The sequence below is a fragment of the Puma concolor genome, chromosome D2 (assembly GCF_028749965.1).
Source record: "Puma concolor isolate L17-30 chromosome D2, mPumCon1.1.hap2, whole genome shotgun sequence".
NCBI lineage: Eukaryota > Metazoa > Chordata > Mammalia > Carnivora > Felidae > Puma > Puma concolor.
In genome coordinates, this window is record NC_141677.1 from 3,077,228 (window position 1) to 3,097,375 (window position 20,148).

A 20,148-nucleotide genomic window follows, 5' to 3' on the forward strand; every position below is an offset into this window, starting at 1 on the left:
GCCCATCCCCCACCCCCTCTGTCTGTCAACCTTCTGTTTGTTCTCCATCCTTAAGAGTCTCTTGTGGTCTGTTTCCCTCTCTTCTTCCCCAACCCTACATGTTCATCTGTTTTGTTTAAATTCCTCATATGACTGAAATCATATGGTATTTGTCTCTGACTGACTTGTTTCACTTAGTATAATACATTCTAGCTCTATCCTTCTCTTTGCATTTTAAATCCAACTTGTTGCATGAGATTATTTAAAAATATATGGCTTATTTTTAGCTTGATGACAAATTTGCAGGAATAAATCACACTGAGCATTCAGGCATTTGTATTCATATCCTGCACTTTACAATAAATTGGATATGGGAATCAGGTAGGGGCCTAAGAGGTTAGAAATTTGAGGCATGAAAAACAATGAATTTGTGATTTAACCAGGACAGTCAAGGATGAAATTAAATAGATTAGGGAAGTCCATTTCCAAAGTAGAACGTCATCAGCGAACCTGCCTTTCATGTGGTGGACAAATTATCCATGGACCATAGAGAACACTATCATTCAGCCCCCAAAATGCTTTCTAGTCTTCATTTCGATCTCCATTTTGATATTTTGAGTAGAAAGTACATCACTGGGCATTCCACCCAGATCACTTTCTTTTCAAGACAATTCTGAATATACTTCAATATTGAAAATATTTTTGTGCATTTCAAAACGAATCAGTTATGCTTTCATGAATGCATGATTCCAAAACAAATATTTTAGCTGTTGTTAACGATGCTATTAATGTATTCTTTTTAGAAACCTACTAGTCTCTCTTCATTAATATTGTGGTCTAAAAATGTTAAATTACTTTTGGTTTGATCTCAAATAAAGCACTTTTTAGACATGAGAACAGGGGCGCCTGGGTGGCGCAGTCGGTTAAGCGTCCGACTTCAGCCAGGTCACGATCTCGCGGTCCGTGAGTTCGAGCCCCGCGTCGGGCTCTGGGCTGATGGCTCGGAGCCTGGAGCCTGTTTCCGATTCTGTGTCTCCCTCTCTCTCTGCCCCTCCCCCGTTCATGCTCTGTCTCTCTCTGTCCCAAAAATAAATAAAAAAAAAAAAAAAAAAATAGACATGAGAACATCTTACTGGGGGAGGGGTGGAGCCTGCTGGAAAAGAAAGCTTGGGGAAAGTCTCCTAATGGGGACTGACAGGGAGGAACCACAGCTGGGCCTCTGTGCCTGGGCTGTTTGTGCTGCTGGGGACATAGTGAGAACACAGATTTCTCGGCAGCTCTCATGTTCAATGGGAGATTGTAGCTGGCCAGAGTGTAGTTCAGAAAAAATCAACACACGTTCTTTTAGGACCAAGTCTTAAGACAGTACGAAGAGTACTAAGGTTTGAATATTAAAAATATGATGGTTTCTAAGATTAATGTGGTGCAATTTTGGTCTGAAGGAGTTCCTGTGAGAAAGACACACTGATTTTTTTTCAGTGGGGTAATTTATCCAGTGGAATATAATGTGCACTGAAGGAATATAGAGAAGAGGCATTTAATCTAACCAGCAATGAGGAAGATCTTCTAGTGAGGCGATGCCTTGCCAGGTTTTCTAAAGAGAAATAGAGGTCAACCAGGGGAAGAAGAGGACAAAGGGCATTTGAGCAGATGGCACAGAAAACACGAATTTGGGTGGTTGTGACTAGAGAATGGACTGAGGGTAGAGAGGGTAAGGCATTTAGGTAGGGTTGGGGATGGGGAGTCGGATTTGGCTTAGCTGAGTAGAGAAAGTGATTCCATACATATAATGGTAGCCGCCTGACGAAGGAATAGTCTTGAAAATTAACTACTCTGTAAAAGACAAACAGAAGAGATGTTTGGTAATCCAAGAACTGTGCCTGGTAAGAATTGGTCAGGTTTCCTTTATTCTCTTCTCCACAGATCACCTCCTCCTTCTTGTGTATCTCCTTTCCACTTACGTTGCCCATGAACTTATTAAGGAATTGACTCCACAAATACCACATTGTACGACACCTGTGTAGTAGATTATGCGTCTTTGTTCTAGCTGGTCTCTAACCTTTTTCACCTGAGACCCTAGAAGAAAGGAGCTGTTAATTTTATATTCCCATGTTCACAGTAATTCATCTACAGATTTGACTAACCAAATGAATAATGTTTGAATGCATACAAGAATACAATACCAGATGAACAAAATATTATGAGAACATGAGGTGGGAGATAAATTCTGACTGGGGGTGTGGGCAAGTTCTCATAAAACAGGAGAAATCTTGTGCCATCAAGAAAGAGAAAAAGAAAGAAAGGAAAAAAAGGGAAAGAGAGGAAGGAAGGAAGGAAGGAAGGAAGGAAGGAAGGAAGGAAGGAAGGAAGGAAGGAAAGAAGGAAGGAAAGAAGCGGAAATATGCTGGACAGAAGAGAGGCAGAAATGAATTCAGGTAGCAGAACTTCCCTCAAAATACAAAATAGGTCCCAGCAAGAGTAAAGGGGTCTGATATGGCTGATGGGCACAGGGCTTAATTCTAAGTGAACCATGTTGAGACTTGACATCTTTTGAAACATTATCCTAAACCCTTTCTGTTTGAGAATCTTTCAATGGTATCATAAGAATTTTTTTTCTTTACTCCAAAGGAAACATGTAAGGTTTTGTGCAGAGATGTGCTATTATGTTACCTTTGATTTGGGTGCATGAAAGTAATTCTGATGGGAAGAATGGATGAACACAGAGTGAGAACAAAGCTTCTGGGAAGTGGTGAGGTAACCACTGCAAGAGTAGGGGTGACAAACAGTGAACACTTGTCCTATGTTGGGGTAGAGGAGTGCAGAGGACATGAGATATTTTAGATCTAACAATGGTGTGACTTGAAACCCCTTCAATATTGACAAGGATGGAAAGAAAAATACTGGAAATCTGTGAGATATTGAGATTCATGTGAGAGAGCATGTACCCCTTACAATATAGAGTAGTGCTTGCCAAGGGTTCTATTGTTCATGTATATGCACATAATACATAGAATTTGAGTGAATGAATGAATGAATGACTGAATGAAAAACCTTGAAATCTACCCAATGACACATGTGCTTGGATGACATTAAGCAAATGTGACTTATGCTGCAGTCATAGGAGTGTGCCATGGATATTTAACTGCATAACACAGCCTCATCAGGCCTACTGAGTACCTCCTAAGAGTGTGGTTTACACCCCAGAAGTGGACATTTGACATCTTGCTTGGCAAAGCTTTCCTATTTTAATGGTCATGGATATTGTAGCTCATGACACTATTTTTATGTTCATTATCCTTAGATTCTTGACAAGATATTAGTAGTGTTTGAAGTAACAAATTAGTCATCTCTACTGATGGACAGGCACTAATCTTAACATTCATTCAACATAGGGATACTAGACTGTTCATAATTAATTTGTATGTACCTTTTCATAGGAAACCTATAAATGTACTTTATGTTTTTTCAACTCTATCTATAATAGTAATTTTTCAATATGCTAATGATGTATGATCAAGTTAATGTGTTAGTGTTATATTAGGATTAAAAAGTCTGATATCAGGATTTTATGTATATCTTTTCTGGAAGTTATTATGTGATGTATCTGTTATTATATAGTGCTATTTATATCGTTCAATCCACACTAAATATATACATCTATTCTTTCTTCCTTTCTTTCTTCCATTTTTCTTCTCTGCTTCCATTGATGACTCTATACTTTTGACTCCAGACTGGCAATATGAGGGTAAGATGACAAAAATAAAAATGCCAAACAACCTCATGAACATTGCTTGTCTGTCTTTGTTTTATTCTCTTTAGAACATTATTAAAATTCTATTCACTCCCTTTAATTAGACCCTTTATCACAATTAAAGTCCAATTATGTTTGTTTCTGTTGTGAAGCTTTAATTACAATTTATCCTTGTTAATCATTCCTTTATGTTATTTCTTTGGGTTAAATTACCATCCCATTATCTCTGTCCTGAAGGACTTCTGCTCTCCAGTGGTCTCTGCTGGTGTTTTCTCCGTAAGATTTGAGCAGTTTGGTGGTGTACAAAGTGAACATGTTATGATGTTGTAAGGGGTCTCTGTGGTTGTTATGAAAAAATTAATCTAAAATATTAAAAGTAATGATGCATATCAATTTGATTTTGGGATTTTTCTTTTTAAATATCAATATATATCCCAATGAATTTGATCTCAAGGTTAATGCTCGTGCAATTGTTACTTCTTACGTATGGTTGTTTTCTCTCCTTAGATTGCAAACTAGCTAGGGGAGGACCGCCAGCCACCATAGTTGCCATTGATGAAGAAAGCCGGAATGGTGAGTGAGCTTCATGTTTTACAAATGACGTGTCCAAGAGGGATTTCTTCCCCTTTCAACCCTAGATTTGTTACGTGTGGAAGTACTAAATGAAGTTAACCCAAATCCACAAATAGTGCTCCCCTAATTTCTTCTCTGTACGAGTTTAAATTGGGCCACACGCGCAAAATGCTTTACCTGGATCAAGAGACACTTCCGTGACTGGAAAGGTTGCATAGTCTCGACTGTAAAGGAGTCACTGCACCCAGTCAGTCCCAAGAGTGAATCCAGATACAGCTGGGGTATTTCTTTGTCACTAGGTAGAGTTGACTGTCACCCACACAAACATCTAGTCACCTAAATAAGACACATTGCATCCCTCCAAAAGAAGTCGACCAAAAGGTAAGCCTTCCCCTGGCAGCTTACACTGGTGGGAATCTGGTAAGGATTACCCTCCATAGCCCACTAGACATGGTGATATAGGAATGGTTATCAGGAGATCTGAAAATCCTTGGGAAGAGAGAACCTGACGAAGGTTCTGAGAGCAGAGGAAGAAGCTTGAGTGTTCGCTCAGTTGGCCTGCCATCATTAACAACTAATAGGGAATCCATACTAAGTTCTTCAAAAAGTACTTTTCCTTATCAAAACCAAAAATAAATACAGCTGGTGCTTTGTTCTATACAACACTCTCTTAGCCTTTTAAACTTCAGTGTGTTTACAGATTCTTTTCTGTTAGGTTGCAGTAAAACGGTATCTCTCAAGTCTTGGTTTCTATTTTAAACTAGTGTAAGTGTGAGAATGTGCTAGGAGGCTCAGTTTGACTACTAATTCTGTGATGGTCCTTCCATGGGGCTTGTTCGCTTTGTACTTTGTGTCTGTTGGAAGCAGTCTGTTTTCCAGATCAATAAATAGATAAATAAATAAATAAATATTCATACACACACACACACATATATAAAGGAATTATGTCAATTGGCTTATTACAGAATGACATTTTTCCTGGAATTTAACCCTACATACATTCTGAAAATTCTATAACATATGTAATACCTTCATTGTGCCGTATTAGAAGCATTCCTTTAGAGGTGCCTGGGTGGCTCAGTTGATTGAGCATCTGACTTGATTTCTGTTCAGGTCATGATCTCCTGGCTCATAGGATGAACCCTGCATTGGGCTCTGCACTGACCCCACAGAGCCTTCTTGGGATTCTCTCTTCCTCTCTCTCCACCTCTCTCTCTCTCTCTCTCTTTCTCTCTGTCTCAAAATAAATAAATAAACATTAAAATAAAACATTCCCTTACCCCTTTGAAGAGTTGGCATAATTTTTTTTTTCTTCTTTTTCCATATCCTTTGGAATCATCCAAAAATGTCCACAGCATTGCTGGTCTCCATTTAAACAAACTTAATTTTATCTATACTAAAATTTAGCAACACTTAAAAATATCATAAAAATTTGGATGTTTTCATTATTTTTAAAAGTCCAGTATATATTGAGCATGAAAGCATATGAAGTTAATGAGTTATTATGATACATTTGAATTAACTGGAAGTAAATCTTAGATGTGTTTATAGAAAATAAAAAATACATGAAAACGCTATATCAGGAAATTTTTCTTTTGCCCATGTAGAAAATTATGGTTTATGTATCATTAACTATTTTCCAAATAAAAATCTGTAATATTTCAAAATCAAATCCGTATTTTCTAAATATTCTCCAAGGAAAACAGTTGGCCTTTTAAACCAGAGACCAAAAAGAAAAAACCTGATAGAAGACCACTCTATTTTCGTTTCCCTGTGGTTCACAATTAACTTGAACTTACAAGCTGAGTTGAACTAAAACACTTAATTTTACTAAATAATTTCGTTTTAACATGTGATTCTTTACAGAGATTATTTGCCAAACAGGTGATTATAGACAGTAATGATGATGCTATTTTACCTCCCCCCTGTGTGGACTAGATCCCACTTTCAAAGGATCAGGAACTCTGGGAAGCCCTTGCCACAGAGTGCTGTATACTGCATGTGGTAGACGTTCAATATTTGTGTTCTAGAAGAATGTGACATGATTCAGTGTAGTAACGTTGTGTTCTTTAATTGGCATATTTTGTAGAAACTGCCAACTACTCAGAATGCTGCCAAAGTTACTTGAGTGTCATCACAAGCAATATAAATACTTGTCTGGAGGCTAAATGTTTGCATTTTTGTTTTACATTAAACTTCTAAAAATATGATCAAGTGAACCTCTGCCAGAGATTATAATGCGGTATGCCGTCATCTTGTCTTGAATGTCTGAAGGAAGCAGCGTATGAAAGCGTGTCCCATATTTTTCTTCAGTCTATCTAAGAAACTTCCAGTAAGACAGTTAATTCTGATCCTGCTCTTAACCTCTCTTAATTTCTCTTTCCCACCAGTTTTTAATTGGTTGTAATAAAACCTGGGGATATTTGATTTTACCAGTTTAATAAACACTCATTTTAAAGAACAAACCCTTTCTTAAGTCAAACTGGTAAGTCTATTGTGTGTCAGCTTGCCTGTGGTTTACTTTATTAATGACTACAGGTAAACAGTATCTTTTACTAAAGACCTCTTCCCACTAAAGTACAGCTTTTAGTAGCTCACTTTTTTTTTTAAGTCTATACTTAATGTTCTTATGTAAGTCGTTGAGGTCCATATATAGAATGTCCGTTATTTGTCACATGCACCTGAATCTTTCAAAACTTTTATACTGCGTAGGATGGGACTATTTCCTCGTTGTGAATATGCATTATAATTGCATTTTCACAAATGTGTATGTTTGAAAGATAAAAACTGTGATAGGTAAAGATCCATAAGCTTCTTTGTAACCCTGGGCTCTGTCAGATTCTTCCCCTCTTTGATCATTGTTCTCAACAGAATATTGATAACAGATTCTTCATATAACTCTCGACCTGAACCAGGATAACTATAGAAAAACAGAGGTTATGCTTTAAGGACACAATGTCAACACATAAATGGACACGTGCTGGCCCCTGACAACCATGAGAAAAGCCTTGAGGTGATGGGTATGGCATATTTAATGTGCAGTTACATTTAGAAGGGAGAATGCATATGGAGAAACAGACTTAGGACATATTCTCTTATTTAATAAAATAAGAATATCTAAAAATTCTTTCTGGAAAACTTTTGTCCCCACAAAAGCCTACACATGGATGTTTATAGCAACTTTATCTCTAATTTCTAAAACTTGGAAGCAAACAAGATGTCCTTCAGTAAGTGAGTGGATAAACTGTGCTACATTCAGACAAATGTAGGGATAAAAATAAAGAGCTGATGAGCCAAGAAAGGCATGGAAAAACCTATTCTTGTTTTTTTTTTTTTAATTCCATTATAATTAACCAATTATATTAGTTTCAGGTGGATAATGTACCAATTTAGCTGTGCTATACATTACCCAGTACTTATCAAAATAAGTGTGTTCTTAATACCCATCACCTCTTTCACCCGTTTGCCCACCCACCTCCCCTCCGGTAACTATTGGTTTGTTCTCCGTAGTTAAGAGTCTGTTTTTTGGCTTATTTTGTTTGTTTGTTTGGGCAGTATAGGCATTTTAACATTTTTTTCCCATTCTATGAACATGGAACATATTTCCATTTGTTTGTGTTGTCCTCAGTTTCTTTCATCAGTGTTTTACAGTTTCAGAGTATAGGTCTTTCATCTCCTTGGATAAGTTTATCCCTAGATATTTTATTATTTTTGATGCAATTGTAAATGGGATTGTTTTCTTACTTCCTCTTTCTACTACTTCATTATTAGGGTATAGAAATGTAATGGACTTTTGTATGTTGATTTGGCATCCCACAACTTTACTGAACTCACTTATCAGTTCTCAATTTTTGGTGGAGTCTTTAGTGTTTTCTATAAATATTATGTCATATACAAATAGTGAAAGTTTTTTTTTTTCCTTCCTTACCAATTTTAATGCTTTTTATTCCTTTTTCTTGCCTGATTGTTATGGCTAGGACTTCTAGTACTATGTTGAAAAAAAAGTGGTGAGAGTGGGCATCCTTGTTTTGTTCCTGATCTTAGAGGGAAAGCTTTCAGTTTTCACCACTGAGTATGATGTTAGCTGTAGGTTATCCAATTGTTGGTATATATTTTCTTCATAATATTCTCAAAGTCCTTTGTATTTCTATGATGTCAGTTATGTCTCCTTTTTCATTTCTGATTTTGTTTATTTGAGCTGTCTCTCTCTCTCTCTCTTTTAATGAGTCTGGCTAAAGGTTTATTAATTTTGTTATTTTCAAAGAACCAGGTCCTGGTTTGATTGATCTGTTCTATTGTTGTTTTGTTTGATAGTTTGTTTAGTTTCGATTTTATTTTTGCTTTAATCCTTACTATTTCCTTCCTTCTACTAGTTTGAGTTTCATTCATCCTTCTTTTTTTTGTTCCTTTATGTGTAAGGTTAGGCTGTTATTTGAAATTGATTTTGCTTCTTGAGGTGGACACATATTGCTCTACATTTTCCTCTTGAATAGCTTTTGCTGCATCCCAAATATTTCAGACCATTATGTTTTCATTTCCTCTGTCTCCCTGTATTTTTTTTTTAATTTTCTCCTTGAGTTCTTGGTTGACCCATTCATTGTTAAATAGCATGTTATTTAACCTCTATGTATTTGTGTTCTTTCCAAATTTTTTCTATAGTTGATTTCTAGTTTCATATTTAGTCAGAAAAGATGCATAATATGACTTTGATCTTTTTGAATTTGTTGAGCCTTGTTTTGTGGCCTAACATGTGGTATATTCTGGATAATTTTCCATGTGCACTTGAAAAGAATGTGTAGGATGGAGTGTTTGGAATATATTTGTGAGATCCGTCTAATCCAATATGTCATTCAAAGAGACTGTTTCAAAAAAGGAAGGAAGGAAGGAAGGAAGGAAGGAAGGAAGGAAGGAAGGAAGATAGAAAAAAGATACTGTTTCTTTGTTGATTTTCTGTTTGGATGATCTACCCATTGCTCTCTTATTGGGAGCATAAATGTTTGTAATTGTTATCCCTTCTTGTTGGATTGTTTTCTTTATGATTATCTAGTGTTATTCCTTGTCTCTTGTTACAGTCTATGTTTTAAAGTTTATTTGTAGACATGGAGAAATCCTAAATACACATACACATGTTTTAAAGTTTATTTGTAGACATGGAGAAATCCTAAATACACATACACATACACATACCTAAATAAAGTTTATTTGTAGACATGGAGAAATCCTAAATACACATACCTAAGTGAAAGAAGCCAATCTGAAAAGTCTACATATGTATGATTCCAACTGGAAATACAAAAGTATGGAGACATTCTTGAAAAGGCAAAATTACAGAGAAAATACAAAGTTCAGTAGAGTCTGAGGGTGAGTGGGAGAGAGATAAATAAGCATTACACAGAGGATATTTTTGGGGGGAAAATACTCTATATGATATTCTAATGATGGATTTATGTCATCGTACATTTGTTCACACCCATAGAATGTATAAAACCAAGAGTGAACCCTAAGGTAAACTACAGACTTTGAATTTTTTTTTTTCAACTTTTTTTTTTTTTTTTTTTTTATTTTTGGGACAGAGACAGACAGAGCATGAACGGGGGAGGGGCAGAGAGAGAGGGAGACACAGAATCGGAAACAGGCTCCAGGCTCTGAGCCATCAGCCAGAGCCCGACGCGGGGCTCGAACTCACGGACCGCGAGATCGTGACCTGGCTGAAGTCGGACGCTTAACCGACTGCGCCACCCAGGCGCCCCTAGACTTTGGATCATTATGATGTGTCACTGTAAGCTTATCCTTAATTTCTAAAAAAGTACCATTCTGATGAGTGATTTTGATAATGGAGTAGGCTATGTGTGTGAGAGGATATGGTGTATATAGGAAATCTCTGTATGTCCCTTTCATTTTTTGTTGTAAATTTAACATGGCTCCAAAGACGTCTTTAAAAATGTTTCTGGAAATATATGTTCTAGGTTCAATGGACTCTTAGCTGTTTGTGGCACTGAGTCTGTACTGGAAGGAAGGAGGAGGAGCAGTTACACGAGAACCATTGACAGTCTGTCCTCAAGTGCCAGCTGTTGTACAGGAACTGTGGCACGGCTTCCAGACAGGTTTTAGTACATGCAGTTTGGGCTGATTCTTAAGAACTGGACAGATCCATAGGCACAACTGAGGCAAGGGGACCAGAAAATGGTTTTGTTTTGTTTTTTTAATTTTTTTTAATGTTTATTTATTTTTGAGACAGAGAGAGACAGATCATGAACAGGGGAGGGTCAGAGAGAGAGGGAGACACAGAGTCCGAAACAGGCTCCAGGCTCTGAGCAGTCAGCACAGAGCCCGACGCGGGGCTCGAACTCACATACTACGAGATCGTGACCTGAGCCGAAGTCGGACACTTAACCAACTGAGCCACCCAGGCGCCCCCAGAAAATGGTTTTAAGTCATGGTTAAATCACGTAACACTGTGATTGTACATAAAATGGAAAGGTTCAGAGGCAAAGGGGTATTAAGTGAGGGATTAAAGCCCATCCTAAAGGCCCTTTATAGATTTAAAGTCAAAAAGATATTGTGAGCTGAGAGCAAATTTGAGAAACGAAGAGTGACGCTGAATGTATAGTTTGAAAGCAGCCGCCACCAAAGGATGCCACAGCTGACTCAATGGGAGCTCCCTTTTCACTCTCAGGGAGCATTCAAGAGTCAGGGTGTGAGTGAGGTTGAGGATTACAAACCCCTACCTGCTTCCTGGAAGGGAGAGGAGGCCACAGAAAGAAGCGGTGACTTCAGTTGGTCACCGCTTCCCCAGAGTGGCTCTGGTCCAAGTATGCAGTTAGGGTAGAGGAGGAAGGGGTGTAGAAGTTGGTCCTTTACTTGAGACAGTCATGGTATTGAGGGGTAGTTAGGAGTTCCTCAGTGTTCTTTTCCTTCCATTGTCAAAACCACTAGGCTTAGAGGAGATTACATTTTTTGTTGATGTTTCTCTTTCCCTGTAGTTGCCAATTACATGCACTTTAGTTTATCAGAAGGAGTTAGTCAAACTCTGCTCTGCACGCCTCCAAAGGTTTTCAAGGGGAATCACACACATTCCCAGGGAGACAAAAGAAAACAAAACAAAAGCAAAACCTTGCTTACACTCATCGACACAAAATCTTCAAATAACCGACAGTGTTTTAATGAACATTCCCAAAGTATAAACAATGTGTGATGTGATAAAAATCTTTGGCATCCAAATGTTCATTCAAATGTTTTGCCCATTTTTAATTTATTCTCCTTCATTCCCCAAAGAGAAAAGAGTCCACACTGGCTGAAGGTTTTTACAATCTGAGGAGAAGAAGGGTTGACTCTGTAGAGTAGCACATGATAGATGAGTTGAACCACAGATGTGAGACTGCAGGAGGTATTCAGGACAGAGGAAACTAAGGAACCAACATGGCCGGTGACAGGTAGCCTGGATGACTGCGTTCTATTCGGGTAAAGTGAGAGACTCCCAAGAAGTGGTGGCTGCTGGACGTGCATAGTAGATGCAGAATGTTTCAGTAATAAGTTGTCACAGACAGAGTCCTTGGCTCTTGTAAATAGTTGAAGAAATGGTGTTAAAGATTGAATTTCTTATCTGGGCCTGTCCTGGGCCATGCTTCTTGCAATGTGTCAAAACTAGGACACTGGCTTAAGATGTCCCTGGATTTAACTCTCTGTCTCTCTGTGCCTATCTGTCCTTCTATCAGTTCTATGATGAATAATTCTTTTGGTTATTTCAAATAAGCGTAACAACTGAGAGTTGCCGACATAATTTATATATTAAATAAAATCTGAATTCCAAGATACCTTCTGAGATATTAAGCTTTTGGAAGTGGTATGGAGCTTTACTCATGAAAACAAGGGGAGGGAAAATCAAGTGAATATGTCTTAGGAGAGGGTTAGTTCTCAACAGCTACTTTCTGCAGGCGCTTTAATTCCGTCTCTGTTTTGCACTGTTGTCTCATTGCTAGTGGAAACAGTGTCTCTTTCTTTGAAGTCTTAATTGCTAAATCCCATAATAATTCCACACCTGAAATATGAAAAAAAAATTAAAAGGAAAATTTAAAACAAACAAAAACAAACAAAATGCAGCTGACTCTCTACTATACGCTATGAAACACAGCAAGTGTAGCAATAATAGAAGCTCAAAAATTAGGGTAAATTAATGGGTGACTGCACAAGCTTATAAAATACTAAAATAAGACTAACGTTTTGTATGGGGTCATGTAAGATCATCAGTGCTGACATCAAACAATTGATCTTCAGCCTTATATGGCGGTTTTTGTGTCTTCTGGATAAATAGGAAAAATATTTTCTTTTCTGTAATTTATAACATCCTAACTTGATTCTTAACTGACAAAAAACTTACATATTTTTATAAGACATTAGTGGTCTTCTGGCTAGATTGCTTCTGGATGTTGCATAGGACCGAAAGCATGATCACAGATTCCTTTATTGTCATTTCATTGCTTATTTCACCCAGTCTTCAACGAGTCATTCTGAGTTGTTTCCGGTGAAAAAAGAACATAGAGATGAGGAAAGAGATTTTTTTTCCATAAATTATTAAGGAGTTAAATTAAGCTATCCAAAATCCATTTGCCAATATCAGACCTAAGTTGATGTAAAAAAAAAATCATGTTCAATTCCTCATGTATTTTAATCCTCTAATTGCGCCTATAAGACAACTGTCATAAGAGAAAACAATTTGGCTCTGTTCATTACTGGTGAAGCTATATATGCAATGAGGCATTCTGCTTCTTTTTATTTGTGCCAAAGAATCATTTTCTAAAAGGTCAGCAGCTACAAACCTTCTGAATATATATCTGAAATGATAAGTAAATAGGAAAGTTTCTAAGCATTAAGGAAATAGGTTGTTACTTATCTCCTCAAGTTATCTAGAATTTTATTGACATTAAATCATATATTATGTTTCATTTATGATTTTTTTTTTTTTTTGCTTGTCTGTTGACTGAATAGCACCCAATATGCAGTGGGTTTGCCAGAGGCTAGAGTAATGGAAGGATCATAAAACAGGAGGCAGGGGAAATGCACAAAGCAGACGGAAGTCAGAAAGGCCAGCAAGCTAGGGCACTTTAGATAAGGAAAACAAGTCTGTGAAACTTAGTAGCCCCTCATTTACTGTTTAAATTTCAGAATGCTAATGCTATTACCAATGATGAAAAGATTAAAGAGTAGAAAATGACCCCTGGTCTCCAAGAAAATGAAAGGCACATTTAAGAAAAAAACGTTCTATCCTAATTGTATTTTTCCCGTTGCTTAAATCCTTCATGTTAATCACATATCTAATAGGAATAATCTGAATTACATAGAATTAAATCGTGTCACACACACAGACTTCCACACAATGCTGTTATTGTACTCACCCTTTTTTCTATAGATGGAATCTAAATCATAAGTCTTTAGGGCAAATGGTGGGAACTGGTATTGATTTTATTTGCATAGACTGTTGGAACGTGGGCCATGGGCCACATGGGCAGTAAGCAGTATTAGGAGGGAAGGCCTATGAATGTTCTTTCCACTTGTAAACATGAAGGAAAGAAGATACTCCATATTTTTTGTCAGAACAATAGGAAAATCTGTAAATTAAAGATGTCATTCTAATTTAAATTTTGATTTCTTTTATGAGCTGAACAAAGCATATCTGTGTGCCTCATGTGGCCTGCAGGCCACCAATATTTTGACCTCTAATTTGGATAACAAAGACCAGAGAAACGAGTTAGCCTGATGTAAAAGACAGATGGTTCCACACGGGAGAAGCCACGTCCAGAGGATGAGGCTTTGGTTAGAAGGAAGCAGGAGACCTTGGCTTTGAGCTTTCTCTGCATATCCACAGCACTATTTACCTGTAGCTCATTCAATGTTTGAGTTTCATTGGGGAGTGAGTCCCTGATGGGAATTATTTAGGATAGAAGAGACAGCAAGGTTTAATTACTGGTTTTAGAATCAAGCTCCTGGGGGTATTCTCTGCCCAGAACCTTTTTAAGAAATGTCTACACCTGATTTCTCCTGTGCCTTATGACAAATATTGGCCCCTAGGTTACTGATCCTCATCGCTGGGACAGCAGGCCTATGGGTTTTCCCCTCTGTGAGGACACAGAAATCTGAAGTCGGTCAGTCCAGTCACTTCTGAATAGAGGAGAGTAGTACACATTTTAAAGGTTATGCAACAGTAACCTGGATGATATGAAATGTTTCTTGGACGTAAAATAACTCCTATAGCAGTTTTCAAAACAAATGTTCAAATGCCCTGTATTTCTAACTGGAATTACTGATGTCATTCAATTAAATACGCTTGCACATGTGCTTTCTGGATTAATGAACGTGAAATACGTGGTTGCCCTACACCTATAGCTACTTCATAAAACCGCGAGGGATATCCTGGAGCTAGCGATTATTTCCTGTCTGTACCAGAGGATGCAGTGCAAGGAAATAGTGCATACTTACTCCTTAGAACAAATAAAAAAATGAATCTCTTCACTGTACTCCGTCATGAAAGATTTGGGGAATCGTCACAGCTATGCACCATTACGACACACTCAGCTTGGCTAAAATACAAAGGGCTTTATTAAACAGAATGTGGAGATATGCTGGGGCGCCTTGGGTGGCTCGGTCGGTTGAGCATCCAACTGTGGCTCAGGTCACGATCTCACAGCTGGTGAGTGCGAGCCCCGTGTCGGCTGTGTGCTGACAGCTCGGAGCCTGGAGCCTGGAGCCTGCTTTGGATTCCGTGTCTCCCTCTCTCTCTGTCCCTAAGCCACTCACATTCTGTCTCTGTCTCTCTCTCTCTCATAAATAAATAAATAAATAAATAAATAAATAAATAAATAAATAAAATTAAAAGAAAAAAGAATGTGGAGATATGCTACCATATTAAAGATGCTTTCTCTTTAATCTACTCAGAGTACTTGCCATTGTGTTTTGTTTTGTTTTGTTTTGTTTTGTTTTGTTTTGTTTTGTACCAGCTCTTATCATTATTTTCTAGCCTTCACATTTTGCCACACGGTAATTCTTCTTAAGTCTCCAGTGCTGGCTGCTTAGCCCTAACACTCCTTCTTAACTCCGCACACCCTGGAAACAAGGCTCTTTCCAGAAATCTTCTTTTCCCTGCTCTTCTTTATGCTGGTCTTCTTCCTGTGTGTTTGCTTTTCCTTTTGAAAATTTACAAATCTACAAAACAGTTGTTTGAACTTTTCCATTTGTATGTAGTTGAGAGGGTTGCTTCTGAAAATGGTCTTGAGTAGGAAAGGAACAGTGGTTACGAGTCAGGGTGTGCAAGAAAAGTTATCTCCCCAAGTGTCTCTACCGAGTTCATTTACTGTCCTTCAGAGTATTTATTTAGCCATGTGAGAGCTCTTATCATAAACGGCCAGACCAAAGGTTATAAATGAATTCAAAACAATTTGAAAACAACATGAATAATTTAGAAGCTACCCTTGAGACTTTGTCTGTAAACTTAGAAACAGCCTATTGAAGATGCTTGTAGTGAAGAAGCTTTATGCAACACTGTTGTAAACAAAGATGTGCTTTCCTCTTTTTTTGATTTTTGTTTTTTGTTTTGTTTTTTTTTTGTTTTTTTTTTGTTTTTTTTTTTGTTTTTTTTTTTTGTATTTCTAATGACCAGTTTATATCTCTACTACATTTACTCGCTGTGTCAGGTAGTGATTATTAAAATGAATGTTTAATTTCTATTATTTGAAAATTCTTTTGACACCTTCAGTCTTGATGTCTCTAAAATGAGGCCCAATGCCGAACAGGCTATTGTCACTTAACACCAATCCGTTATGTGTTCCAGAAGAGAAGTGATTATTTCAGCTTGATTTCAGTCTGTTTCAAAATGCCAGCGAAGTCCCACAAAATATCATTTTTCTCCATCATTTTCACTCTTTACCCAATGCTACTCTGGCTTTTTTTTTTTCCAGTGGAAGCAAAACAATTAAAATGATATCTGACTTTGAGGAAAGTAAATATCAGCAATTTGAAATTGAATAAAGAGATTATTTTTATCTTCCCACATAGTCCCAGTTTAGCTGCTCACACGATGCATTTCTAGATTGGAAATCCCTATTTTGTATATTAAAACATCTTTTCATTGTCAACAAATGAGACATTGATAAGAAACTAAACATCCTTGTAACTGTTTTTTTTTTTCTTTAAATATATTTTTTTTTTTCAACGTTTATTTATTTTTGGGACAGAGAGAGACAGAGCATGAATGGGGGAGGGGCAGAGAGAGGGAGACACAGAATCGGAAACAAGCTCCAGGCTCTGAGCCATCAGCCCAGAGCCTGACGCGGGGCTCGAACTCACAGACCGCGAGATCGTGACCTGGCTGAAGTCGGACGCTTAACCGACTGCGCCACCCAGGCGCCCCTGTTTTTTTTTTTCTTAAAGAAACCTCAGATATTATCTTTTGGGCTTTAGTTTTATAAAAGCATGATGCTAAAATTAACATTTTTGAAGTGTTGTGTTGTATTTTAAGTATCAATAAGAATTGAGCGTTCTTTCCCCTGGTATGTCTGTTTTTAACTTAAATTTTAATTTTTAACTTATTGACTATTAGTCAAAATTAAGGCTCTAGGAAAATGTAGCTTCTTAATTCTGTGCCACAGTCATTCAGGAATCACACAAACATCCCTGGAATATGTGAGAGAAATTTCTTCTGTGAATCTTATTACATGGGTAAGGCATACAGTTGTATTTCTGTTAACCCAGTGATGGAGAGACAAGCAGAATGCCCTGTAAATATACAGAATTCAGTTAGACTGTAAATATAAATCCATGCTCTAGGGGAAAGACAGGATGGAAGGGGAACATGTAAGCCTGTGGCTCATATTTTTCTGCCCACAACTGATGCAACCTTTTATCTTAAAATGGGGAGTATTAGGATCATTTATAGTAGATTGCAAGTTTCCTGAGAACAAAGACTGTATCTGCTTTGATTCATTGCTGTGATGCCAGAATGTAGCGAAATGCCTGCAGGCATTTAAAAAAAAAACAACCTACTTTTTTTGACAGAGTGAATCATTAACATGAATCCCACAAACACCCGCTATCATTAGAGTTAAATGGCACTCACCTGTCTGTTTAGGATAATTTGGAGCATTTTCATCATTAAGATTTTTCAACATAATCGACCATTAATCACAATTCACTGTGCACATAGAAGGAAACTGTGTCCTTTTTAATTTTAAATGTTCTTTTTTGCCTGCATGACCGTGTCTACAATGAGACAAATTTCTTTTGTATTTATAAAATAGTTTTGACATTAATCAAAACTAAGTGAATGCTATATGTATAAAATGAGGAACCTCACCCATCAGTGCAACAAGTTATAGAAACCACCCCCCAGGACTGAGGAATCAGTAGAGCCAGAACCTCACCCATCAGTGCAGGCAACAAGATATAGACAAATCCCCCTAGGGCTGAGGAGCCAGTGGACCAGAAAATGCCTAGTCCCTCTCCCTGTTGTCAGGCAAAAAAATGGGTGAGTTCAGTCCTGGGCAGGCAGTCATGCATGAGATAGAATCTGCAGAAGCCTAGCTTTCCCAATGGCTGACTCCAGCATAGCATTAGAGAAAAAAGGCAAGAAGGAAGGAAGGAAGGAAGGGAGCAAGGAAGGAGTTAAGGAAGGTATGAATGGAAAGAAGGAGGGAGGGAGGGAGAGAAGGAGGGAGAGAAAAAATTGATCATAGCAGAGGCAGTAAGAGAAATGCCCCTGGTCCACCCCTCCTCCAAGGAGACCTGGAAAGAGGCGGGCTTGGCCAGTGGAGGTGATCTCTCCCACAGAGGGAAAAGGAAAGCAGTGAGTAACAGTCAGGCTACTCCAGCTGGGTGTTTGGTTGGGGGAAGCCCACCCGTCCCCACCAGCTCCTGGGGCTCTGCAAACTGGGGGAGGGAGGATGCTGAGAAGCAGATAAGTATGCCAGATGGTGGTAACAGGATTGTGCAGAAAGTCTACCCACAAGCCTCTGGGAGTTCCACTCCCAGAGTTCTTTCTGCTGGGTCTGCAGGCACCCCAAACCCATGCTAAACCCGCATCCCCCACTCTGCCATTTGTTCCTTGTATGTGCTCCCAGGCACACCCAGGAACAGGAGCCCCAGTAAACAGGGAGCTTAAAGAAAGCAGGCCTGGGGCCAAGGTTGGCAGACCAGGGACAAACTGCAAACTTGAGCTATAGCTCCACCTTCTGGATTCCAAAGAGAGATCTCTAATAACCAGCTGGGTGAACTGGAGGAACCAAGGAGAGGTCTCTAATGTCAGCTGGGTGAACGGGGAGAACGGAGACAGAAAAGCTCACAAACTGCCTACAAGAGCAAACAAGAAGAGTAGAGCAGCTACACTTTCTCAAGGACAGAAACCAAAACAAAACAAATCTGCCATAATAACACCACCGTAGGATCTAACAATGCATGTGCTGAAGGCTAAGGGCAAAGAGTTAAAGAGGTGTCAGCTACTCCAGATAGGAAATCAAGCATGCATAACAACAAGCAATATGAAAAATCAAGGTGACATGACCTCACAGAAAGAACATAATAAGTCTCCAGCCACCAAGTTCAAAGGCAGAGAATATTTCAATCTAACTGATAAAGAATGTAAAGTAGTGATTTTGAAGAAACTTGGGGAGTTACAAGAAAAACTATGAGAGATAATTCAGTGAAATTGGGAATAAAATATGTGAATAAAAAAAAGGACCAAATAGAAATCCTAACCCGAAGAGCCAATGACCGAGATCAGGTGAGGCAGCATCAGTAACTGGGCAGACCAACTAGAAGGAAGAATGAGTGACTTGGAGGATAGGAGTTTTGAAATGACACATGAGAAAAAAGGGAAATACAATTTTGAAAGAGCAAAAAGAGTCTATCAGAGCCACCAAAACCCAGAGAATGGCAAATATTAGAATAATCAGGACTCCAGGAAGAGAAAAGAAAGACAAAAGGACAATCTCTTTAAGGAAATAACAGCTGAGAACTTGCCAAACCTGGGGAAAGGTTTGGATGTACAAGGCCATGTAGCTGCTGGAACACTTTATTATCTCATGTGAAAGACCGTCTCCAAAACACGCTGTACTGAAATTGTCAAAATACAATGATGGAGACAGGGAAAGGCAGCCAGGAAAAAAGTGGATAGGACACCCAGAGGAACCCTGTTAGGCTATCAACAGATTTCTCCGCAGAAACTACAGGCCAGGAGAGAGTCGAATGGTGCCTTCAAAGTGTTGGGAAACAAAAACAAAAAGAAAACACCGCCAGCCAAGATACTTTATGCTGCATAGTTGTCCTTCAGGTACGAAAGAGAGATAAAGACCTCCCCACACCAACAGAAGCGGAGGGAATTCGCCACCACAGGAATCGCCTTGCAAGAAATGTGGAAAGAATTCTTCAGGCTGAAATGAAAAGATGCTAATCCATGACACAAAAACATCTGAAAGTAGACAACACAGACAAAACGGTGAAAAATATGCAGTGAGACCTGGAAAAACTCTATTTTAGGATAGGGTATTAACCACTCATTTGGGGTAGAAAGGTTAAAGGAAAAGTAGTAAAAATAATTATAGATACTATAAATTGTTGAAGAAATTACTCAACATAAAAAGAGATAATTTGTGATGTCTGTGGTATAATAGGAGTAGGAGGCTAGATCCTTTATTGGTGATCAAAGGCAAGTTGCTCTCAGCCTAAAATGGACTGTATTATCTATAAGATGTTTTATGTAAATTCTGCTGTAACTACAAAGCAGAAACCTGGAGTAGATCTACAAAAAGGAACAGGGAAGCAGGGCACATCTCAACAGAAAATAATCAATCTACAAAGACATG

The 20,148-nt window shown here is 38.2% G+C and overlaps 1 protein-coding gene across 13 annotated transcripts in view; it reads left to right on the plus strand.

The window, feature by feature from the left end:
• PCDH15 (protocadherin related 15) overlaps window positions 1-20,148 on the plus strand; it is a 1,260,230-nt gene that overhangs the window by 580,059 nt on the left and 660,023 nt on the right. For 9 of the 13 annotated variants that reach the window (XR_015241496.1, XM_086679475.1, XM_086679485.1 and 6 more), the window contains 2 exons: window positions 3,710-3,724; window positions 4,238-4,303. Coding sequence is in view for 12 of the 13 variants with exons in the window: in XM_086679475.1 (XP_086535601.1) it covers window positions 3,710-3,724; window positions 4,238-4,303 (81 nt within the window). In the remaining variant the exon portion in view is untranslated. The remainder of the gene's footprint in view (window positions 1-3,709; window positions 3,725-4,237; window positions 4,304-20,148) is intronic. The other 4 variants (XM_086679486.1, XM_086679477.1, XM_086679478.1 and 1 more) reach the window with 1 other exon arrangement.